General features: G+C 43.2%; 1 protein-coding gene across 6 annotated transcripts in view; it reads right to left on the bottom strand.

The window, feature by feature from the left end:
• Positions 1 to 26183, bottom strand: part of ACO1 (aconitase 1) — a 95250-nt gene that overhangs the window by 25470 nt on the left and 43597 nt on the right. For 4 of the 6 annotated variants that reach the window (XM_077250037.1, XM_077250063.1, XM_077250054.1 and 1 more), the window contains exons 2-13: positions 18207 to 18320; positions 11288 to 11456; positions 10739 to 10876; positions 10129 to 10198; positions 9861 to 10044; positions 9068 to 9207; positions 8799 to 8970; positions 7872 to 7972; positions 7623 to 7739; positions 7040 to 7199; positions 6684 to 6819; positions 561 to 645 (exon numbers count right to left, since the gene is read on the bottom strand). In XM_077250037.1, coding sequence (XP_077106152.1) covers positions 561 to 645; positions 6684 to 6819; positions 7040 to 7199; positions 7623 to 7739; positions 7872 to 7972; positions 8799 to 8970; positions 9068 to 9207; positions 9861 to 10044; positions 10129 to 10198; positions 10739 to 10876; positions 11288 to 11456; positions 18207 to 18303 — 1569 coding nt within the window. In that variant the 5' untranslated portion in view covers positions 18304 to 18320. The remainder of the gene's footprint in view (positions 1 to 560; positions 646 to 6683; positions 6820 to 7039; positions 7200 to 7622; positions 7740 to 7871; positions 7973 to 8798; positions 8971 to 9067; positions 9208 to 9860; positions 10045 to 10128; positions 10199 to 10738; positions 10877 to 11287; positions 11457 to 18206; positions 18321 to 26183) is intronic. The other 2 variants (XM_077250071.1, XM_077250078.1) reach the window with 1 other exon arrangement.

Raw genomic sequence — 26183 nt, 5'->3', positions numbered from 1 at the left:
ATGAGATACAAATACTGGACAATGCATGAAGAAAGAAAAAGAGCTATTGTATATGGACAGCTCAAATAAAGCTGATTTTTTACTTTTAATATGAATAACTGTCTAAAAGTGTAAACTATTTCTTTGTTCACCATATGACCCTACAATTCAAGGGTTTATCCAGGACTTCGTTTTAGATTTTTTTTTTTTTTTTTTTACTATGGGCCCAAAAACTATTCTATCCGGCCGCATGAGAAAGCAATCAATGACCGCTCCTGCCAGCACTACAGCTACTGCACGTCAGTAGATCAGCTCTTCCTCTTACAGGTTGCTCTGTTGACAGGAATGACTGCTGAAATCATGCCCAGTCAGAGCAAATCAGATGCCGATGTCGATGTATGTCAGCGGGAGCCACTGAATTGCTAAAAGGAGATAAGTTGTGTGCCGGTGGAGATCAGCACTGGACACAACAGGCAGGTAGGTAGCATCTGGGTGTGCCTGTACCCATAGTAAAAAAAAAGTCTCGGTTAACCCCTTTAACCTTAGCCCCATTTAGAGTTCCAATAAATACCACACTGTACCTGAGTAATAGCTTCCACAACTGATTCAGGCAAAGGTCCGCTGTTTCCAATACAAGTCATGCAGCCATAGCCTACAACATCGAAGCTGAGAAAAGTAATTTATGAAATTAACACACGACTCCAACGTCCAACACAGCACTGATAACAATGGACAAATCAAAGGACTTTTCAAGGCATCTAGTATTGATGACGTACCCACAGAAAAGAACATTAGAAGGGTGTGAGTCTTGATTCCCGGCACTCCACTGATGAGCTGCTTTTAGCTAAGGTGGTGGCTGGATGCAAATATTGAACAAAGCTCTGCTGTAGAACGCCGTTCAATTACTCGGATTATCTTGAAAAGCTGAATTTTACAACAACTCATCGGTATTTAAAGGTTATGAAAAATAGGGATTTTTGTGTACTCACCATAAAATCCTTTTCTCTGAGCCATTCATTGGGGGGACACAGCTCCCACCCTATTATTAGCTTGTCCTTGTTCTATAATTTGACATGAATATATATATATATATATATAATTTATTGTGATATGCTATACGCTCATATATTGTTATTGATCGCCTGCTTTTGCACAGAACTGGTTAGCTGAGAGCCAACAGGAGGGTGTATACTGCAAGGGAGGAACTAACTTTCTTTGTATCACTTAGTGTCAGCCTCCTAGTGACAGCAGCATACACCCACGGTCTGTGTCCCCCAATGAATGGCTCAGAGAAAAGGATTATACTGGGAGTATACAAAAATCCCTATTTTCTCCTTCGCCTCATTGGGGGACACAGACCGTGGGACGTCCCAAAGCAGTCCCTGAATGGGAACACCATCAGATCAGGCCTTGTGAAACTGCTACTTACAAGTCCACCACCGCGGCCTGCAGAGTCCGCCTGCCCACACTCACATCTGTGAAAGTCTGGGAATTATAGTGCTTCAAGAATGCATGCGGACTGGACGAAACCGCAAGCTTGCAGGCGTGCTTTGCCTACGCCTGGTGCCTCGAACACAAGAAACCTCGATAGACAGGGAGATATGCTGACATCTAACACAGGACTCCTGGATGGTGCACTGAATCCACCAGGCTAACATGGCCGATGAAATGGCTAAACCCTTCCAGTAACCGTCAGGAAGCCGTGAAGTAGTCCAAATAAAGTGTCCAACCATTGGAAGGACGCCGTCCTCGAGACGTACCTACTCAGAGCACTCACCTCGTCCAGAATACGGGGAACCCATTCCGTTTTGTGGACTGGTGCCGAAAGAGATGAGGGAAGAACGATGCCCTTATAACTCTGGGAATACAATACCACCTTGGTAACAAAGGGACGGGGATGGCCTGAGGGCAACTTTACCTTGATGGTAAGGGAAAAAAGTCTGAAAGAACGGAGCGGCTAGCTCCGAAAATTCATCAGGGTGAGGAGATCGCAGAGAAAAAAAGGGCGACCTTCCCTGATAGTAAAGTCTGTCCGGATCAAAAGGAGTCTACTGTACGACTCCCAGGACCATTAAGGTCCCAAATACCTAACGGTATGCGATAGGGAAGAACCACATGTGAAGACTCCCTGCAAGGAGTCCATATTTGCAGTTTTGTTGCAATAAGATGGAAAAATACTAGTTCTGCAAACGAGAAAACCTGACATGGTCAGTGCGGATCTCCCAGGATCACTGGGGAGCTTCCTGCTTCCGTAAAGATCTTGGAAGTATTGGAAGAAGGGTTATGGAAACTGGTGCCACGGAAGAACCAGAGCAAGCACTGCGATGGCTTTTGGATCTGGAGGCCGAACCATGAACTAGAGTACATTGGCATTCAGTCTGGACGACATCGACCTACATCTGGAGTGCTTCAGAGAAGACAGATCTGATTGAAGACTTCCGGGTGAAGTTCCCACTCACATGAAGCAGGACCCCGACGGCATCTGACGCCCAGAGTTCTACTCCTGAGATGTGTAGTGCAGAGATCACAGAATGATAAATCGTGGCCCAACAGAGAATGTGAGGTACCTCGGCCATGACGCCTGACCGTGGGTACCTGCTAGATGATTTGACGTATGGCACAGATTGTCTGATTGAATCGGATTGGGTGACCCACCAGAAGGCAGTGGACCTGCTGTAGAACTAGATCCCCAGAACAATGAACAGGAGAAGAGGACTGGCATCGGTAGTCACTAATAACCATAGAACCGGGAGAAAGGATCTCTCCTGGATGAGGAAGGAGCTCAGACTACCCTCTGAAAGCCTGCTTGACCTGCAGAAAATGAGAGGAGCGAAGGAAACTGCTTCCATTGTCGTCACCAATTTTCCTCAGAACCCTCCTACCAAATCGAATGGAATGAGGGGATGAGTGAAAAAGTGTGCGAGCTCCCTGTTGAAGGGCCATGGCCTTGTCTCAAGGGAGAATCACCAACCTTCTGGAAGATTCCAGGATCATCCTCAAAAAGGATATCTGCTGGGCTGAAAATGAGGAAAAACTTGTCTAAGTTTAGCTGCCAGCCCAGGAGAGAAAGGGTATCGCAAGAGATATAGACGACTCAGCGCAGGGCTGGAAGAGCGGCTAGAAAGTCGAGCAGATTGGGCAGGACGATCATGCCTCTAGGGTGCAAGAGGAACATGACAGCCGCCATAACCCTTGCGAACACTCTGGGTGCGGTAGCAAGGCCGAAGGACAAGGTCGCGATTTGAAAATGCTGTTCATGAAAGGGAAAGCAAAGGAATTTTTGAAGAGGGGAAAACTTAGGAATGTGAAGGTAAGCATCCCGAATGTCGATGGATGCCAGAAACTCCACCTTTTTCCGTTGAAGTAATGGCTGAGTGGAGGAACTCCATCCGAAGAAGGGGGACCTTGTCAAGCTTGGTAGAAGTTTGAAGTTCAGGGTCAGTCTTACTTTTCAGTCCCCTTTTTAGAACCAAGATCCCTCAGATCTAGACCGTCCCGGACCACTGATCCACTGCTGGTTGGGTCTATAGGAAACATGCGATCCTTTGTTCCTGCGTGGGAAACACTCCCAACTTCTCACCGAATAACCGATTACTCTAGTAAGGGAGTGATGTCAGAGGCCTTTTGAAAGCAGAGTACGCTTCCATTCTCTGAGCTATAGTGTCCTTCTGAGTGTGATGGCATTTGCTGCTGACAGCGTCGTGCTAGTAGATGCATCCGAGAGGCGTGAAGCAGCTAGTCTCCTCGCTCAATAAATTTGATTGACCAGCTGTACCTTCTTCAGAAGAAGGTTACTGTTGGAAATCAATGTAGTTAAGGTCTCTGACCAGGAGACCGTTGCTGTAGCAACACATGCGGCGGCTAAGGAAGGGTAGAGCGCTGAACCGGAGATCGCAAGACGGAACTAACCAGATTTGCCATCTGACAGTCGGTTGTATTTTTAATTGATGACCCATCGGGCAGGGATACTGGTAGGTATACCACAGGAGATTCTACCCGGTTAATATGCCAAGTGGCAGAATGCGCGGCTGCATGCAGAAGGTCAGGAAAAGCCAGCTCTTGCCATCGCCGCTCTCTTTTGATGGTGCGGAGTTAAAATGATGAACCCTCAATCCACCATTCTCTCAACAGGGAAGTGGAGAGGTATCATCCGCCTTCTTGCATCATCTGCTAAATAGTGGAGATGCAGAGGGGGATGTTTGGATGCCAAAAAGGGAGCCTCTGTACATTCACAGAGTTTAGGTCCCCGGGTGGACAGGGCTGGTTGTCCGGCGTTGGCCTGGCTGCAGAAGAGGATATATGGAGGCGACACGCCCACGTGCTCGTCTATTGATGATGTGGGGAGATCGGTGTCCTTTAAAAGAATCAGACCAGGCATGGCATCTCACGTCTTAGGTGAGTATATGTGGAGGGGACACTCCACGTGTTTGCATATTGGCTGAAAAAAGGATACTGCCCTTGCAGAGGTTTCTGTCCAGTGGATTGCTTATCCGGACGCTCCCTGTCCGAGTGAATGGCAAATGCTCTGCTGGGAGTTTAGTCTCCTTATGAGGGACACTGCGTGATCTAGAGTAGAAATGAAGTCCTCATCAATCTAAAGAGATTGGTTGATGATATCAATAGGCGAATCTATCCTTTTCTTAAGTTCTGGAGTCCAGAACCAAGGCAATATCGGATCCATATTCACAGACTTGTTCTCAGCAAATCATTGGTGAGGGATCAGGAAATGAAACTTCCGTTTTCTAGGCACGTGTACGTTTCTAGACGCCTGTACGTTTCTAGAAAACTTGCGGCTCCTGCTAGCTGACGGCTCGTATGAAGGAAAGGGACCATCTATATTGGTCCTGTGAGCACTCCGAGCCACAGAAGGCTCACGAAGCCCACTCAGGGAACTAGGTACTCTGGGATAAGCTGGGATCGGCGGTGGAGGGCTCCTGAGCTCATTTAGAGTGACCGGCTTTGGACTGGTCATGAGCCTTTAAGACCAGGGGATACTGGTTCTGTGCATTTAAGACTAGGTAATACTGGTTATGTGCCCTTAAGACCAGGGAATACGGGTTATGTGCCTTTAAGACTAGGGAATACTGGCTGGTCGTGTACCTTAAAGACCAGACAGGAGATAATAGACATGTGTCTTTAAGAACAGGGGGAAGATGCAGGGGAAGAGAGCAGTACTTCCTTACCCGGTTGCAGAGTCGTTGTGCCCCTTTAATGCAAAACCATAGCCCCTGTGTGTGTTGGCAGGGTGAACCAAGATGGCCACCGGAAGTTGCAGAGGTGGTAAAGTCTCGCAGAGAGTGAGAGGCGCCAATTTGGGGGTGGAGCCACAGACGTGATGTGGGCGGAGCCTAGTGACTTCCATGAATAGGCCCAAGCCGGGGCCTAAATTTCTGCAGCCAGCGTGAGCAATACCAGGGGTAGAATAGAGTGGGCGTTGCCGAGATAAGTGATCGCTCCTGTGCCAGGGAAGAAGCGCCATAAAAGGTGGGCGGAGCCGCCTTAGCGCGCCATAGTGGGTTTCAGCGCCGAGGAAAGCGCACACACTCTACTGTTCTGCCGCAGGTCAGGTATTGCAGCGTGGACGGTGCAGGGATAGAGGGATAAACCTCAATCCACCATACCTTTGTTAGGGAGGTGGAGAGGAACCGTCTGCCTCTTTATGCCATCCGTTTTAACAGTAGTGGGACAGTGGGGGCTGCTCGGACGCCGAAGAGAGGGGCCTCTGTACATCCACGGAGTTCAGTCCCTGGGTGGACAGGGCCAGTTGTCCGGCATTAGACCTGGCTGCAGAAGAGGATACGGAGAAGCGACACTCCATGTGCTCGTCCGTTTAGGGTGCGGGGAGATCGGTGCCCTTGAAGGAACCCGTCGCCCCTAAGAATCAGCTCAGGCGTGGCACATTGCTGGAGAGGATATGGAGAGGCGACACTCTCCGTGCTCACCTGTTGATGGTTCGGGGAGATCGGAGCCTTGAAAGAATCCGTCGCCCCTTCGATGTAGAAAGTAAAATCAAAAATGTAAAAGGTAAAAATAAAATAATAAAGTTTTGGGTCTGAATAGCAGACCCATTCGTGTGCCTCCTACGGACACTAAGCAAGAACTGGTTAGCTGAGAGCTAGCAGGAGGGTGTATACTGCAGAGGAGGAGCTTACTTTCTTTGTATCACTTAGTGTCAGCCTCCTAGTGGCAGCAGCATACACCCACGGTCTGTGTCCCCCAATGAGGCGAAGGAGAAAAAGTCAATATTGAATTTGAATTATTAAACCACTTCTGCCCCAAGATCTAAGCTGCAGGGCAGGGTGATGCTAAATCAATATGGGGATTACCTTAGAGATAAGGTACACTTTTAGATATTGAAATCTGCATGAGTGACTGACAACAAGGATTGCATGCAAGTGTAACATCCCCGCAGTCCCACCAGACCCCCTTGTTGATATAGATCACTTGAAAATGTTATAGGGTTCTCCATGTGATTGAATACGCAGATAAGTGGGGTTTCAAGTTTGAGGAACCACGAGTGACCATGAATGAAGGGGCTGTGGCCCATTTAGCATTCTCTAGAATGTGCTCACACTTTAAACCAATAAAGAACCGGCTCAATCAAGATAATGGAGTTGCACAGTGAGTGCCAAGATGCAAAGTATAATTATTAATTTTCCTTATACCTAGTATTGTAGTAATCATTCCTTTTTAGGTTAACATACCCAAGCTTAGAAAGGTAAGGCATGACGCCACTGTCTCGAAGATAGTAAGTCACTACCCCACTGCCAGGAGACAGACTTGTCTTGATGTAAGGCTTCACAGTTAGTCCAGCTTCAACTGCATTTTTGGCCAATAATCCTAATAAAAATAAATCATAAAAATCAGAGATTGTGTAATTCCCATCCACAACTATAAAGAAGAATTTCCGCAATACCAAGCACCCCAATCTAAAATGTGGTCAACTGTTTTTTCCCCCCTTAAACAAATGATCCATGCTGATAACACCTAACTGGTCCCAATAAAAGGAAAAAAAAAACAAAAACCCACAAATGAAAATGCTAAAATAAGCGGTGCTCACCTGCGCCCAGCATGACAGAAGGGTTACTAGTGTTGGTACAGCTGGTAATAGCAGCTATGACCACACAGCCATGGGTCAGCTCATAATCTGCATCATTATAGGCAAATTTCATGCAGTCGTTATGGTGTCCTTGAGGGATATGGAAGCCTTTGAACCCTTGCTGTTAAAAAAATAAATAAATAAAAAAAATAAAAAGAGCCCTTTTAACTTACTTTGGTTAGCATTTTATGGGGCATTTAATCTGTGGAACCCACTTCACTTTCCAGATCCAAAGCCCCGGGCTTCAATTTAATGGCAATATGTCCTGTGCCAATTGTGTCATGTGTTACCAGACCCCTTGGGCAGCTACAAATCACAAAATCTACATCCTAACCGGCTGATCATGGAGACCCCTTTATGGATTTTGTAATATTATATCATACAAAGTTACCATCTGTATCGGACAGAAATTTAGAATGACATCTGATTTTTCCAATAGTGTACCATAGGCTTTTGGCCTGTCACATCAAGCAACGACAGCATTGAAGACGCAAAAAGAACAGAAAATCTGCTGTCTGAATGGTAAAGAAGTGGCGCTTCTTACCTTGGCTCCTAGGCAACTCTCAAAGTCCGTTTTCATGTCAGACACGGCCACTTTATCCTGAGGTCTTTTGGGTCCACTACAACAGGGCACCACCGTGCTCAGATCCAGCTCTACCACCTGTGGAGTGAATATATGCCCAGTGACCTACCATACGCTGCGGACAATAAGACATCCATTCTAGGTGTGTTATACACGAAGCCTGAATATACCATATGTAACAAGTCCTTGGGTGATCCGTTTCATTATTACCTGGGTGAAGTCCGGGTCCTGGTCTGTATTACTGAAGTCCCTAAATAGACCAACAGCCTCTAAATACATTTGGATGTATTTCACTTTGTCTTCTTCACGACCTGGGACACAAAGTATGAATGTTTTATTCGATGACTTGACAGGCACTTAGACATGGGCTACTAAGGACCAACAAGGTTTATCATTGCGTTCTCCAGCCACTCCACTCTTTGGGATGATTATTTTCAGAGACAATGAGGACTAGGCTTTAGCTTTAAGAAATGAGGAACTGCGGGAGATAGTGTGCTTTAACCACTAGGAATGTCAAGAAGGACTTTTCTTACTAAGGAAGTTGCAGGCTTGTCTTGACTGTGGAATGAAAGAGAAAGGTTACACTGCTCGAAGAATCATTAAGGTGGGGAACGGAGGAGGGGTGACCATGTGGTTATTATTTTTTTACATTTCTGGAGCAGTTGGTGTCTGGTGTTACAATTGAAAGCGTTGGCTCCTAAACCTCGGTAAGATTTGCTCTGCTATGCCTGAAACCATTACTAGGTTTGCCTTTCCCTTTTACATTTAAGGCTTGTTATTCACTTCTATTAAGATTCTTATATTTAATCCCCAACTAATAAACTGCATAAAAAAAACAAACCCTTCTCCGCTTAAAAAGACCAGGACGAATGCCGTTTCTGCATATCACAGCATACCAGACATTCCAAGTAGGGAAAACTAGCGAAAGTGTGATTAGAAGAATGTAAATGATGTTAAAAATGTAATTTGTAGGCTTAATACATGCCCAGCTTTTTCACACAGTAGAAATCAAGGGTGGCATTCATTAGACTATGGCACGTTGCCAGAAGACAGGATTGAAAACTACATGGCTTCTCTGTTCCTAAACTACACAAGTACTACACTATATACACATGTATAATAAAGGGTTGCCCTTACCTGTTTGCTGTAAATACTGAACGCTGACCAAATCGACAGGGAAAAACGCTGCAGTGGCACCATACTCTGGACACATGTTGGCAATAGTGGCACGGTCAGCAATAGAAAGTTGTGCCACACCAGGGCCAAAAAACTCAACAAATTTACCCACTACTCCAACCTGACGGAGGTGCTGCAATAAAGACACACAATGTTATAGGCTGGTCTTTAATATTGGTAATGGAAGAGTCACAAGTACTTTTTTTTAAATAAAAATACAAAAGAGATACCTTAGTCACTGTCAGCACAATATCTGTAGAAGTCACTAAATGGTTAGGGTTCCCAATCAATTTATATCCAATTACTTCCGGTAGCACCATACTGATTGGTTGGCCAAGCATGACAGCCTCAGCTTCAATTCCTCCAACACCTGATCAAGCAAACGTAACAGGGGTTAACAGACGGCAACCAGAAATGGCCATCTCACATGCACAAATAAAGAAAACAAAACTGAGTAAAAGAGGGTAAAAGTGTGTTTCTAAGAGGCCACCATTGTCATTGTCAAATATCAATAGGATACCAGTAGTTAGTTAATTGATTGTATTAGCTGCTGCAGCTCTGCTAGTCTTCTCAATGATGAGCTGTGTATAACCCAATCTGTGGCAAATGTTTGACAGCTCAGATTTCTCCCTGGTGCACAAGTAGCACACATCAATGGTGGGGCAAGAATAATCAGAGATCATGAATATCAAAGACCACATAGCAGGGGTTTATCATTAGGAGGACTACCAGAGCTGCAGCAAATAAAATAGTACTGCAAGAAGCCCAGTAAGTGAACCAGAATAAGAATCAGAGTCTTAAGCTGCTGTCAGTGGAGGCAGCCTAAACATTGTGACATATGCTGTCTAAATAACTGGTCTTATATTTATGGTACATCCTAGCGCATAGTAGGAGACCCTCTTTAGAAGATGCCTTCAGTTCATACTGCATCTTACACATGAGTCCCGTAGCAAGGAAGTCAAGTCTATGAACCCTCTTACAGTTAACAAAGCAACACTTCTGTAATCAAGGGGTTAAACTTACCCCAACCTAGAACACCAAGACCATCAATCATTGTGGTGTGCGAGTCTGTCCCAACAAGACTATCAGGATAGTAGAAGCCATCTTGATCAAAGACTACTCTTGCCAGGTATTCCAGGTTGACCTGGTGAATGATGCCAGAGCCTGGTGGAATGATTCTCATGTTCTGAAAGGCCTGAGAGCCCCACTGGAAGTAGAATTGACCGAACCACGTCAATAACAGTGATATGGCATATCCCATCTTATGACACAGAAATCCTTGCATACTCACTTTCAGAAACTCAAAACGTTCGCTGTTCCTTTCAAACTCCAATTCCTGATTCTTTTGTAAGCTATCTTCCCTAAAACACACGACATAAGAAGGAGGAGATGCGCAGATAAAGGCCACATTTATTCTTCTGAAAATCAACCATTTTGGATAGGTGTGCAGAAAGTGATGTTTGAAGCTGTGCAGACCACCATGCACAATTTAAGGGACTCTGATTTATTTATTTTTTCAAAAAAAGAAGTCCAAAATGGACTATTTTACCAAAAACGGCATTACTGTTGTCCTTGGGCCATCTTGTATTGCATTCACGTCAATGAGGATGAGCTGCAATGCCAGACCCAAGGTTGCAGTTTCTGGGAAAATAAGAGCAGATCCTTTTTAAAGTTCTAGACAACCCCTTTAACCAGTCTCCGATATTGGTGCATTTACTTTCATGCAAGTTGTGTGCGTGATGCAGTGGAATTGCCAAAGCGATAAATAAAAAGATTTCTCTGCATATGTCCAGCAAATGTGAGGTTGGAAACAAATCAGATGTAGAATGCGCCGTGCATTTGGGCCATGCAGAAGAATGCAGAAAGGCTGTATAAGATGCACTGCCCAGGAACCGTCTCACCTTCTGTTGAAATCAACTTGTATGGAATGGTCAATCACCAAGTCTGCCGGGCACACAGGGTTGATTTTTTCTGGATTTCCTCCCAATCGCTTTACTGCATCTCGCATTGCTGCAAAATCCACCACTGCAGGGACACCTCTGAAAACAAAACGGACACATAAGACACCGAGGATGAATCATTAGGTCTCCAGTGGTGAAGGTCATTCATAGGGAGTGCAGTTTTTGGGGACAGCAAAATTCTTACGTTAACCAAATAGCTGCCCTTCCTTGTGACCACATGCTCCAATGCCTCCAACACTGTACAAGAACATGCCAGGACCATTGGGCACTACCTTCACATTACATATCATCCACATTAGGGTCTAGTGCAAGACAGACACAAAGAAGTCAATACCTAGCACTTCCGACTGCCCATGTTTGTACAGTGTAGCATTTTGATAGGTGGTGGTACGAGGGCAGAGACCCCCAATTCATTGCATTATGAACCTCAAAACACAGTAAAAATAAAAATCAGACAGATCAGCAGTAGTAGAAAAACAGGGCAATTACGTGAAATCCTGCAGAATAACTCTTGCTGGACGGAACGGGACTTCCACATTCTCATTCTGAGTGACTTTCCAGTTGAGGATAGCATCAACATCTGTTCTTTTTACCAGAAATCCATCACAGTTCCTGATGGCCGACTCCAGGAGGACTCGTATGGAAAAGGGCAAGCGGGCTGGAAAGAAATGGGGAGCGAGCATCACAGCTTCATACAATGCAAACAGGAATCAGATGCTTGTAGCAGAGCGAGAGAATTCAGTCACATTTACTGCATTTAAAGAGAACCGGTCAGCAGGATTGTGCACAGTAAGCTACAGACAGGGTCAGGTCAGCGCTGTTATACTGATTACAATGATATTTGGTGATGAAATCCGTCTTGTGGTTGTTTAATCTTTATTTTCACTTTTCAGGTAATGATCTGCTCGTGCTCTGGGGTGGGGTTGGGGTGCTCTGCATAGGTATGGTATGCCCAGCTGTATGGCTTCTGATAGGTCACAGATCCCTCACTGACCTGCCCCCTGTTATATATACAATATTCAGTATGCTTTAATATATATATATATATATCAGCGACGGCCATAGGCTGGCAGCGAAATGGCCGCTGCTTTACTGCCCTGCAGTCAGCGCTCACACAGGGTTAATGCCAGCGTTAACGGACCGCGGTGTAATGCACTCTGTTAACGCAGCTATTAACCCTGTGTGACCAACATTTTACTATTGATGCTGCGTATGCAGCATCAATAGTAAAAAGATCTAATGTTACAAATAATAATAATAATAATAAAAAAAAAAAGTTATTCTCACCTTCCGACATCGCGCGCTGTCCTCGGCAGTACAAGCGGCAAGTTCCGGTGCCAAGGATGCAATGAGAGAAGGACCTGCCATGACGTCACAGTCATGTGACCGCGACATCATCACAGGTCCTGCGCTCATACCAACCCTGGGACAGGAAGCTGCCGCGTGCACCATACACAGGCGCCAGGACTTCAAGGGGCCTTCGGAAGGTGAGTATATGTTAATTTAAGTCTTTTTTAACCACGCATATAGTGGCCATATTGCTATATACTACGTGGGCTGTGTTACATACTGCTTGGACTCTGTTATATACTACATCTCTGTGCTATATACTATGTAGCTGGGCAATATACAACGTGACTGTGCAATATACAACGTGACTGTCCAATATAATACGTGGCTGTGCAATATACTACGTGCTCTGTGTTATATACTACGTAGCTGTGTCGGTTCTGTTATATACTACATCGACTGTGCAATATACTACGTGGCTGTTACTATGCAATACACTACGTAGCTGTGCAATACACTACGTGGCTATGTTATATACTATGTGGCTGTGTTACATACTACGTAGCTCTGTTATATACTACGTCGGTTGTGTTATATACTACGTCACTGTGCAATATAGTACGTAGCCTGTGCTATATACTACCTACATATTCTAGAATACCCGATACGTTAGAATTGGGCCAACATCTAGTATTCATATAATTATTTTATTTGTTTTTTTAGCATAAATTTATATCACCAAATAAACTAATTGCATGGACATTATAGATGTGATTTTTTTTCTGAAAACATACATTATATTCATTATGTAAACTAGGGAGCAAAGGTCAGTGAGGGATCAGTGACCTGTCATGAGCCTTCATTATGAATACCTAAGCAGAGCACCACATGAAGCCCCCCACATGCCGGCCCGGGGGACGAGTATATTCACTCAAAACTGAAAATAAAGATTGAACAACAACCACAAGACTGATTTCACCAACCAAGGCATCATTTTAATCAGTATAACGGTGCCGAACTGACAGTGTGTAGGTTACTGTGCACAATCCTGCTGACACGATCCCTTTAAGATTATAAGACGCATTCTTGACTGGTCAATCGAAAAAAAAAATTTGTCACTAACAAAAACCTTTCCAGTATTGTAAGGAAGTCAATTTTCCTGGTTAAGTCCAATAAAATAAGATTAAAGAAGATATTGGGGACTTTAAAAAAAACAACAATGTGTCTAAGCACCCACATGCATGTAGATCCTAACAGAGGCAACTACCTGCCTGGTGTACCCGGTGTCGGTAATTGACCGCTCATGCTGGAGATTAAGTTGCTAACTGTCAACAGAGCAGCAGTTTCTCTTTTTGTTGACAGGGCGGGAGGACTGGCATCATGCGGATTGATAGCCAGCTTCCCCAAATTAGTCAGCGGAGAGCCGGCTCACAATCAGCATGACACCAGTAGTCCCATCCTGTCAGCAGGAAAAGAAACCGCTGCTCTGTTGGCCTGACAGCAGCATAAGTCTGTGACCACCCAGTGCCAGAAGAGAATAGCGCCGGGCACAATAGGCAGGTAGCTACCCGCCTGTTAGTGCCTAGGTACTTTATTTTATGTCAAGGATATAATATTTAAATTCAAAACACCTAATAAGCTTTGTACAATCATAAGTGCTGGGATGTGGGTTCCCCTAATCATATGTATTTTATTAAGTAGATGGGTGCTAGAGCAGTTAAACGAAATCTGTCAGGTAATTTTTGCATACGCTACTAATAGTATCCTCAGATAGGGCTTGGGCAGCCCTTTCAGGATATGTAACCCTTATTGATATACGTTACCACATTGTGTTGCTGTAAGCTATGGCTATTCAAACACTTGTTAATGCCAAATGAATACAAATATCAGGAGACTAACGTCACGCCAACAGCAATCAGGTGTTTACATGTGCTTACTAACAGTAGCCATTTCCACATATAACAAAGTACTACTCTGTAGTGCTACAGCATGCAAACATAAAATACTCTATATACTCGTGTATAAGCAGAGTTTTTCAGCACTTTTCTTTGTGCTGAAAATGCACCCCTCAGCTTATACACGAGTCATTGTCCCAGTTCATGGCGGGGAGGGGGAGCAGAGGGTCACAGGAGGCAGGTGGCTAAAGCCTGTGCCCGCTGCTAAAGAGAAATGAATATTCACTGCGCTGGCAATGAATATTCAATTCTCTTATAGCACCCACAGTTACAGCTGCTAGCTTCCAGCAGCTGCCAGGCTCTCATGGGTGCCCGCTCATTAAGGTAATGAATATTCACCTCTCTCCACTCCCATAGGCTGGAGAGTCCCTTAATGAGCAGGAACACGTGATCGCCCAGCCGCAGGAGCTGCTGGGAGCCAAAACAAGACGCTGCGAGGGCGTGCAGGGAAGGAAAGTAGGATATTTTTTTCTCACGTGGGCCACACAGACAAGGATGGGGATGAGGAACCACGCAGACAGGGATGGGAATAAGGAGCCACGCAGACAAGGATGGGAATAAGGAGCCACGCAGACAAGGATGGGAATAAGGAGCCACGCAGACAAGGATGGGAATAAGGAGCCACGCAGACAAGGATGGGAATAAAGAGCCACGCAGACAAGGATGGGAATAAGGAGCCACGCAGACAAGGATGGGAATAAGGAGCCACGCAGACAAGGATGGGAATAAGGAGCCACGCAGACAAGGATGGGAATAAGGAGCCATGCAGACAAGGATGGGAATAAGGAGCCATGCAGACAAGGATGGGAATAAGGAGCCATGCAGACAAGGATGGGAATAAGGAGCCATGCAGACAAGGATGGGAATAAGGAGCCATGCAGACAAGGATGGGAATAAGGAGCCATGCAGACAAAGATGGGGATGAAGAACCATGCATACCAGAATAGTGACAAGAGGACAATGCATTCCCAGCTTATACTCGAGTCAATACGTTTTCCCAGTTTTTCGAGGCAAAATTATGCGTATCGACTTATACTCGGGTCGACTTATACACTAGTATATACGGTATATGAAATTTGAATTGCATTACTGCTCTAGTGAGTAGGAAAAATTGAGAATGCTTCACGAATAAACTGGCCAATTCATGTGTACCCAGCAGCCACGATAAGGCGATTGCTGTAGCTGGGAACCTATCTAATGAGAATCTGCTCATTGGCCTAAATTTATATGGAAAAGTAGGATTCTGATGCAATTAAAATCCCCATAGGCTGACGGCTGGAGTGCTCAGTCATAGAGCCCAGCCTATTAACCCCCAGCTGTCTGCTTTGCCTTTGCTGATTAAAAATGGGGGATACCCACCCCCCAAAAAAAGATAATATAAAAGGGGGGACCCTTTTTTTTTTTCTCTTTTAATAACCAGCTAAGGCAACTTAGACAGCTGGGGGACGATAGTAATAGGCTGGGAAAGTCCATGGATATCGGGCCCTTTCCAGTATAATAAGACAAGCCTTCAGCTCTTCCAGAAATGGCACTTCTATTAAAAGCACCAATTTTGGTGCTTAGCTTTGGCTCTTCCCAATTGCCCTGGGGTAGTGGCAATTAGGGTAATGTTTTTTGGGGATGATGTCAGCTGGCATCAAGCTGACGTCATCGCTTGCGAGACATGACCGCGAGCAATCTATAAAGCGTTAATCTCAGAAGGACGCTCCATAGGTTGCAGGAGAGAGAAAAGAAAAAAAAAAAAAAAAAAAAAAAAAAAAAAAAAAAAGAGTAAAAATATATATATATATATATATATATATATATATATATATATATATATATATATATATATATATATATATATATATATATATATATATATATATATATATATATATATATAAAAAAAATTATATAAAAAAAGTTTCGCCCCAATCAAAATAAATCAATAAAAAATAAATAAATCAAACCTACACATTTGGTATCGCCGCGTTCAGAATCGCCCGATCTATCAATAAAAAGAGCATTAACCTGATAGCTAAACGGCGTAGCGAGAAAAAAAATTCGAAACGCCAGAATTACGTTTTTTTGGTCACCGCGACATTGCATTAAAATGCAATAACGGGCGATCAAAAGAACGCATCTGCACCGAAATGGTATCATTAACCCCTTCACCCCCGGAGCTTTTTCCGTTTTTCCATTTTCGTTTTTCGCTCCCCTCCTTCCCAGAGCCATAACTTTTTTATTTTTCTGTCAATTTGGCCATGTGAGGGCTTATTTTTTGCGGGACGAGTTGTACTTTTGAACGACATCATTGGTTTTACCATGTCGTGTACTAGAAAACGGGAAAAAAATTCCAAGTGCAGTGAAATTGCAAAAAAAGTGCAATCCCACACTTGTTTTTTGCTTGCCTATTTTGCTAGGTTCACTAAATGCTAAAACTGACCTGCCATTATGATTCTCCAGGTCAGTACGAGTTCATAGACACCTAACATGACTAGGTTATTTTTTACCTAAGTGGTGAAAAAAAATTCCAAACTTTGCAAAAAAATAAATAAATAAAATTGCGCCATTTTCCGATACCCGTAGCGTCTCCATTTTTCGTGATCTGGGGTCGGGTGAGGGCTTATTTTTTGCGTGCCGAGCTGGCATTTTTAATGATAGCATTTCGGTGCAGATACGTTCTTTTGATCGCCCGTTATTGCATTTTAATGCAATGTCGTGGCGACCAAAAAAACGTAAATCTGGCGTTTCGATTTTTTTTCTCATTACGCCGTTTAGCGATCAGGTTAATGCTTTTTTTTTATTGATAGATCGGGCGATTCTGAACACGGCGATACCAAATATGTGTAGGTTGGGCTTTTTTTTTATTGATTTATTTTGATTGGGGCGAAAGGGGGGTGATTTAAACTTTTATATTTTTTTTATTTTTTTCACATTTTTTTTTACTTTTTTTTTTAACTTTTACCATGCTTCTATAGCCTCCATGGGAGGCTAGAAGCAGGCACAGCCCGATCGGCTCTGCTACATAACAGCGATCATCAGATCGCTGTTATATAGCTAAAATGCAGGTGTGCTGTGAGCGCCGACCACAGGGGGGCGCTCACAGCCACCGGCGATCAGTAACCATAGAGGTCTCCAGGACCTCTATGGTTACAATGGAGGAGCATCGCCGACCCCCGATCATGTGACAGGGGTCGGCGATGCGCTCATATCCGGCCGCACGGCCGGATGCGGTAGTTAAATGCCGCTGTCTGAGTTTGACAGCGGCATTTAACTAGTTAATAGCGGCGGGTGATCGCGATTTCACCCGCCGCTATTGCGCGCACATGTCAGCTGTAAAAAACAGCTGACATGTCGCGACTTTGATGTGCGCTCACCGCCGGAGCGCACATCAAAGCGGGGGTTAAAAACGCCAGCTCGGCACGCAAAAAAATAAGCCCTCAACCGACCCCAGATCACGAAAAATGGAGACGCTACAAGTATCGGAAAATGGCGCAATTTTTTTTTTTTTTAGCAAAGTTTGGAATTTTTTTTTCACCGCTTAGGTAAAAAATAACCTAGCCATGTTAGGTGTCTATGAACTCGTAGTGACCTGGAGTATCATAGTGGCAGGTCAGTTTTAGCATTTAGTGAACGTAGCAAAAAAGCCAAGCAAAAAACAAGTGTGGGACTGCACTTTTTTTGCAATTTCACCGCACTTGGAATTTTTTTCCCGTTTTCTAGTACACGACATAGTAAAACCAATGATGTCGTTCAAAAGTACAACTCGTCCCGCAAAAAATAAGCCCTCACATGGCCAAATTGACGGAAAAATAAAAAAGTTATGGCTCCGAGAAGGATGGGAGTGAAGAACGAACATGGAAAAATGGAAAATCCCAAGGTCATGAAGGGGTTAATGTTATTTTAAGTCATTTTCCTATCCACATTTGTAGGGCAAATGTGCTGCTTTTACCACTATTTTTCTTCCTTTTGCAGCACCCTAGCACTTACCATGCACCAAAGTTTGGACCCCCATTGACTTATATGGAATTTGAGGCAAGTTCTGGTACCCGAACTGGACTAAAGTTCGGCCCGAACTCGAACTTACAGGGCTTCGCTCATCTCTATTCTTAACCCACTAGTGTGAAATTCAATCGCGTTTCCACGATTGACCTGCAGTTATAAAAAGTAGAACATACCGTATCTTGCATCATTCAACTTTTGGAGATTATAAAATTTCTTGTCGGGCTCCGCATGGTTGAGCGGCTCCACCAAGTGCTGAAATGGGTTACTCATTCTTCTTCCAAACAGACCTGAGGATGGATATATGGCAACTTATTAGATTCATTTATTATTATCTTTTTAATCTGCAAATAAAACATGTTTAGCATTACTTGGTTAACTAAAAAACCAGTCATACAAACCGGGGAGTGTAAAGGCAATGACAAATCAAGGTTGGCTGAGGAGATGGATTTAATATTAAAGGGAACCTGTCACCCCCCTCAGGTGTTTGTAACTAAAAGAGCCACTTTGTGCAGCACTAATGCTGCATTCTGACAAGGTGGCTCTTTTAGTTATGCTCCCTGCACACGGTGAAATGTTCCCGGGGGCGGGTCTTTCCCCCCTAATGAGACGCATAACAGCCGTCACTCCGGACCTGTGCGCGCCTCTTGCTGCATTATCGTCCCCGGCGCTGTAAGTACGAAGGGCAGCACAACTGCACATGCCCAGAAAAAAAAAAACAACTTAACGCGCAGGTGCCAGGGACGATAATGCAGCAAGAGGAGGCGGGGCCCAACGCGCACAGGTCCGGAGTGAAGGCTGTTATGCGTATGATTAGGGCGGAAAGACCCGCCCCCGGGAACATTTCACGGTATCAGGGGGAACATTTTATAAACGTTTATTTCAACGTGTACAGGGAGCATAACTAAAAGAGCCACCTTGTCAGAATGCAGCACAAGGTGGTTCTTTTAGTTACAAACGCCTGAGGGGGGTGACAGGTTCCCTTTAAAGGTTTTACCTGCACCACAACTATTCATTTATTCCTTTAGCTCAGGCATAACTGGACACACAATAAATGGGAAAAAAAAATCTTGGGTCTACACTGTGTTCCAAGTTATTATGCAAATTGGATTTAAGTGTCAAAACGATTTAATGGTTTTGTTTTTCAAATAAACTTGTGGATGGTATTGTGTCTCAGGGCTCAATGGATCACTGAAATCAATCTTAAAACATGTGATAATTAGTTTTCCAGGTGATTCTAATTAAAGGAAAACTACTTAAAAATGATGTTCCATATTATTAAGCAGGCCACAGTTTTCAAGTAATATGGGAAAGAAAAGGGATCTCTCTGCTGCCGAAAAGCATCAAACAGTGCAATGCCTTGGTCAAGGTATGAAAACATTAGATATTTCTTGAAAATTTAAGCATGATCATCTTACTGTTAAGAGATTTGTGGCTGAGCACAGTCGTGTTCGTGCTGATAAAGGCATAATGAGGAAGGTTTCTGCCAGGCAAGTTCATCGGATAAAGAGAGCAGCTGCTAAAAAGCCATTACAAACCAGCAAACAGTTATTTGAAACCGCTGATGCCTCTGGAGTCCCTCGAACCTCAAGGTGTAGGATCATTCAAAGGCTTGCTTTGGTTCATAAACCTACTATTCTGCCACCCCTAAACAGTGTTCACAAGCATAAACGGTTGTAGTGGGCCCAGACATACATGAAGACTAATTTTCAAACAGTCTTGTTTACTGATGAGTGTTGAGCAACCCTGGATGGTCCAGATGGATGGAGTAGTGGATGATAGGTGGATGGCCACCATGTCCCAATAAGGCTGCAACTTCAGCAAGATGTGGAGGAGTCATGTTTTGGGACGGAATCATGGGGAAAACAGCTGGTAGGGCCCTTTAAAGTTCCTGAAGACGTAAAAATGATCTCTGCAAAGTATATAGAGTTTCTGACTAACAACTTTCTTCCATGGTATAAAAAGCAGAAATGTGCCCTCAGGAGCAAAATCATCTTCATGCATGACAATGACACAAAGGTGGCAGATGAGGTTTAACAATGATAAATGTAAGGTTATACACATGGGAAGAAGGAATCAATATCACCATTACACACTGAACGGGAAACCACTGGGTAAATCTGACAGGGAGAAGGACTTGGGGATCCTAGTTAATGATAAACTTACCTGGAGCAGCCAGTGCCAGGCAGCAGCTGCCAAGGCAAACAGGATCATGGGGTGCATTAAAAGAGGTCTGGATACACATGATGAGAGCATTATACTGCCTCTGTACAAATCCCTAGTTAGACCGCACATGGAGTACTGTGTCCAGTTTTGGGCACCGGTGCTCAGGAAGGATATAATGGAACTAGAGAGAGTACAAAGGAGGGCAACAAAGTTAATAAAGGGGATGGGAGAACTACAATACCCAGATAGATTAGCGAAATTAGGATTATTTAGTCTAGAAAAAAGACGACTGAGGGGCGATCTAATAACCATGTATAAGTATATAAGGGGACAATACAAATATCTCGCTGAGGATCTGTTTATACCAAGGAAGGTGACGGGCACAAGGGGGCATTCTTTGCGTCTGGAGGAGAGAAGGTTTTTCCACCAACATAGAAGAGGATTCTTTACTGTTCGGGCAGTGAGAATCTGGAATTGCTTGCCTGAGGAGGTGGTGATGGCGAACTCAGTCGAGGGGTTCAAGAGAGGCCTGGATGTCTTCCTGGAGCAGAACAATATTGTATCATACAATTATTAGGTTCTGTAGAAGGACGTAGATCTGGGGATTTATTATGATGGAATATAGGCTGAACTGGATGGACAAATGTCTTTTTTTGGCCTTACTAACTATGTTACTATGTTACAATGCACCATCTCATGCTGCAAAGAATCCCTCTGAGTCATTGGCTGCTATGGGCATAAAAGGAGATAAACTCATGGTGTGGCCACCATCTTCCCCTGACCTCAACCCTACAGAGAACCTTTAGAGGATCATCAAGCAAAAGATCTATGAGGGTGGGAGGCAGTTCACATCAAAACAGCAGCTCTGGGAGGCTATTCTGACTTCATGCAAAGAAATACAAGCAGAAACTCTCCAAAAACTCACAAGTTCAATGGATGCAAGAATTGTGAAGGTGATATCAAAGAAGGGGTCCTATGTTAACACGCAACTTGGCCTGTTGGGATGTTTTGGAGTTAAATAGCTTTTTTGTTCAGTGAATGTGACCTCTTAATGGTGCAAATTCCACAAATGAGCATTTTCAGTGCTTTAAAACATATCAAATGTTTAGAAATTCTACTGTGCCTAATAATTTGGAACAGTGCATTTTAAGTTTTTATTCATTTTGGAGATTATACTGTTATCATTGGGAGGTTTCTTCAATAAAATTGATGTATTCTCTAAAGGGTGATGACTTTTATTAGACTGACTGTCATTTGCACCGACCATTTAGGAAAATCCGAGAAAAATATCATTTGCGTAATAATTTGGAACATAGTTTAGATATTAAAGTTATGGTACATTCTTATGTTGTCCTGCTGCATTTTAGATGCCAGGTTAAAAAGTCCATTGTGGACAATCAGAAAACCGCTAAACAACTGCAGGGGCGCTATAATATTTGCTTATCAGCAATAGCTGTAAAACAGATAACTACTTTTATTTATTTATTTATTTTTTTTTACAAAGAATTACAATTCATTATGCTTATATCTGAAATCTAACAAAGAAGTTAACCTTTCCTATCATGAAAAAACCCTGTAATTTATTCCAACTTATGCGGAAACATGCATAGCAGATCCCATGCATAGACCACACATGAAGTGCTCATTAAAAGCTGCCAAGCTGAACAGCAGAATATATACTTTTCTACTCTCTACAGACTTTGGATAAGGCTAGCCCAAAACATGAATTTAATTGTAAAGCACAAGTATGGTATATTCATTGTTTATATTCCTAAACAATACATTAGCCAAGTCCAGCTCCAAACAACATGGCTATAACTATAAAACACAACATGGGAAATGTTACATACTACATGGTAGTACATGGTGCCATTCTAAAACAGTTTCAAGAGGTTTTCCAAGAATGTAATAAAATGGCCATTGTCACATAGTTCAAACAGCAGCCCATCCTAGTCATGTGATAATGGGCTACAGTCTGAAGAAACACAGCTCCTGAAACTTACCTGGGTCTCAACAGGAGCAGTATAATAAGAATCATATGCACATGTACCACCATGAGACAAGAAGTGTGTGACAGGAGAAGAAATATGATACACCATTTTCTTGGCTGACTGAGCAGGATGACTTTTCCTCAGCCTCACTTCATGTTCATGTAAAATTGTGGGCCCCTCTGGTCAAAATTACTGTTATTGTGAACAGTTAAGTTGAAGATCAAATGATCACTGCAAGGGTTAAAGAAAAATATGTCATTTTTTTTTTTTTTGCCTAAAGCACAAAGGAAAAGTAATTTTTTAGCATCTTAAGGCTGTGTGCCCACATTGTGTTTATGCGTTTTTGCCACGTTTTTTTGCCGCAGCGGAAATGCATAAAAACGCTGAAAAAAAACCACATTCCCATGAGATTCCGCAGTTGCTGTGCCCATGCTGCGGATTTTCTTGCAGCAGAATCGCATAGCGGTAAAATCCGCAGCATGTTCATTATTTCTGCGGAATCGCTGCGATTCCGCAGCCATAGGATTGCATTGAAACGCTCACTCAGCGGTGCACGCGGCAGCTTCCATTCCCAGGGATGCATTGCGCGATTCACCTGAGATGACGTCGCGGTCACGTGACCGTGACGTCACAAAGGTCCTTTGCGCAAAGCATCCCTGGGAACGCAACGTACCAGAAGATCCGCTGAGGGGATCGGGGGCTGTTGGAAGGTGAGAATAACCATATATTTTTTTTTATTATTTTTAACATTCTATCCTTTAATATTGATGCATCAATAGTAAATAGGCAGCATCAATAGTAAATAGTTGGTCACACTTGCCCAACACTATGTTTGACAAGTGCGACCAACCTGTCAATCACTTTTCCAAGCGACGCTTCAAATCGCTTGTAAAGCGCAAGCATTCTGCAAGCTAAAAACACTTGCAAAATGCTAGTGTTTTGTGGGAAAACGCATGCAAATTCCGCATGCGTTTTACCCGCAGGAGTTGCGGAAATGCTGCGGACATTTCCGCAGCATTTAAGAAACGTGGGCACATAGCCTAAATAACAAAAAGGGGAATAGGCCAGTGCAAAAGTCTGGGTACCCTTGTAGATGTGTGTGCTTTGATAAGGTTTGAAACCTTGGTCAAAGTTAATTAGCCTGTTACCATCTTCATTAGGAAAGGCCAGGTGATGCAAATTTCCCACCTTTATGAAAACCCAGCCTCCTCTAACCTTGTGCAAAAATACAGCAGCCATGGCTTCTCCTAAGCAGCTGCCCAGCACTCTAAAAATGAAAATGGTGACGGCCCACAAATCAAGAGAAGGCTACAAGAAGATTGCAAAGTGTTTTTTTTCAAGGTGCTCTTTCCTCAGTTCGAAATGTAATTAAGAAATAGCAGTTAACGGGAACAGTGGAGGTCAAGATAAGTTCTGAAAGACAAATCAAAATTTCAGTGAGCTGCTCATAGGAGTGCTAGAGAGGCCAATCCAAACCCCCTCTTATTTGGAAAAGACCTTCAGAAAGATTTAGCAGACTGGAGTTGTGGTACATGGGTCTAATGTTCAGAGACACCTGCACAAATATGGTCTTCATGGAATATCCATCAGAAGAAAACTTCTCCTGTGTCCTCAACTTAAAATTCAAAGTCAGATGTATGCAAAAGAACATCTAAACAAGCCTGATGCATTTTGAAAACAAGTCCTGTGGACCGATGAGGTTAAAATAGAACTCTTTGGTCACAATGATCAAATGTATGTTTGGAGAAAAAAGGGCACAGAATTTCAGGAAAAAACATCCTCACTCAACATTAAGCATGGGGGTGGATCAATCATGCTTTGTGGTTGTGGTGCAGCCAATAGCACGGGAAACATTTCATAGGTAGAAGGAAGAATAGATTCAATGAAATGTCAACAAAATTCTTGATGCAAACATAACACTATCTGTAAAAAAGCTAAAGTTGGAAAGAGGATGGCTTCTACAAGTGAATAATGATTCTAAAAACACGTCAAAATCCACAATAAACTACGGTACCTGTAAACGGCACAAGCTGAAGGTTTTACAATGACCCTCACAGTCCCCTGATCTGATCATCATTGAAAATCTATGGCTAGACCTCAAAAAAGCAGATGGAATCTCACAGAACTGAAGGAATTTTCAAAGGAAGAATGGATGAAAATCCCTCAAACAAGAATTGACTTTTCCGGCTACAAAAAGCATGTACAAGCTGTGATATTTTCAAAAGGGGGTGCTATTTGGTACTAAACATGCAGGGTGCCCAAACTTTTGCATCAGCCCATTTTCCTTTTTTGGAATTTTGAAAATATATTAAAAAAAAAGTTATGTTTTTTTTTTTTTGTCTAAAATATTAAGGAAATGTGTCATCTATAACTTAAGTGGTTGATACCTTTTAATGGCTAACTGAGAAGATGGTAACAAATTGTTACCACCGAGGACTCTCAACAGTTAGCCATTAAAAAGGTATCAACCACTGAGGACTCTCAATTCTAAATATTTTTCTATCTACTGGCTAACACGGTACCAAGAGATACATCTTTCCTGTATCTATAACTTTAGACTCTTTTAGAGATCATTTCATCTTTAACTTGTTTAACTCTTCACAAGTAGGTAATTTTGACCAGGGGTGTTCAAACATTTACATGTCACTATATGCGCTTATGACCCTGCTTCTGTCAGATGTTCGGAACAGTCTCACTGTCAAGTGTTCCTTCAAAAATTCTGTGCAGCGCATCTAGAATTGATGCTCTTTCGAAGGCAAAAGGGTAGTCAAGTCACTTTGCATTCTGTCAATTGATAGTAAAGTAGTAACACTTGTAGGTTTCAAAAAAACATTTTCTGCAGCATTTTACCCATCCCTGCCAAATTTTTGCACAGCACTTTATGTAAAAAAGGGAACGGTGACTACTTGTTAAACTATAGAACATATGCAATAAGTTCTAGTTCAGGAATACAGAGTAAATAAGAAAACAGTTTGCTCAGCAAAACTATTAGTTGCTCCATTTCAAATTTCTACATGTCAGACTAAGAACGGGGACAAAGTTCAAGGAAGCAATGTTCTATTCTTCAGAGGAATGCTTTGTTGTAAAGGGAGTGCAACTAGAGCAGGAGACAAAAAAGGAAAAACATTTTGCCCAGAGCACAAATCATGCTTTATATACATCATTGCAATAATTATAGAAACATTTAGACAAGCAGAAAGTGAAAGCTCTTCTAAGGCTAAGACACACCGCAGCCATTGTTACAGCTGAATCCCGTCTGTCCCAGTTTGGGGGAATCCCACCGCACAGCCTGGAGCCCCTAGACCTATATGCATTCAACATAGCATATATATATCTGATGAAGGGTCTTCAACCGAAACGAAGGTAATACTGTAGTTACAGCGGTGTAATCAACGGATAGGAATACTGACCAATCCTATTTGCAGCATCTCCAAGTGCCTTGAGGTGTGCAGTTCCTTCACTGTCTTCTACTGAAGAACGGATTCTTAATAGCTCCACTATCAGATTAAAAACACTCCATACTTCCCTCCTGGATCAGTACCATTCCTCCAGAGTCTCCTGGAGGACAAGTGAAATATTATGCCACAGTAGCAGCCAAACAGTGGCCGCTGAGTGTAGTAAAGGCTGCAGACAGTCAGAGCACACACACGTGGATGGGTTTCCGTTAATGTAACCAGATACAAGAATGTTCGTATGACAGTCAGTCAATGTGTGCAGTACAAAGCTCTGCTTCTGCTTCCTCCCTTCACGTGTAGAAAGCGGTCCTCCCACTGGAGAACCTGATCTCACACAAAATATACCAGGGTTGTGGAGGTAAGAAGAGGCTGCTCACACTGCTGTCCACCAAGTATTCCACAACCCCTGACAAATTATGGAATCACCGGCCTTGGAGGATGTTCATTCAATTGTTTATTATTTAAAAAAAAAAAAAGCAGATCACGGACGTTGGACAAAACTAAAGTCATTTCAAATGGCAACTTTCTGGCTTTAAGATAC

The sequence above is a fragment of the Ranitomeya variabilis genome, chromosome 1, assembly GCF_051348905.1.
Source record: "Ranitomeya variabilis isolate aRanVar5 chromosome 1, aRanVar5.hap1, whole genome shotgun sequence".
Taxonomy (NCBI): domain Eukaryota; kingdom Metazoa; phylum Chordata; class Amphibia; order Anura; family Dendrobatidae; genus Ranitomeya; species Ranitomeya variabilis.
This window is presented reverse-complemented; position numbering and strand designations above follow the sequence as displayed.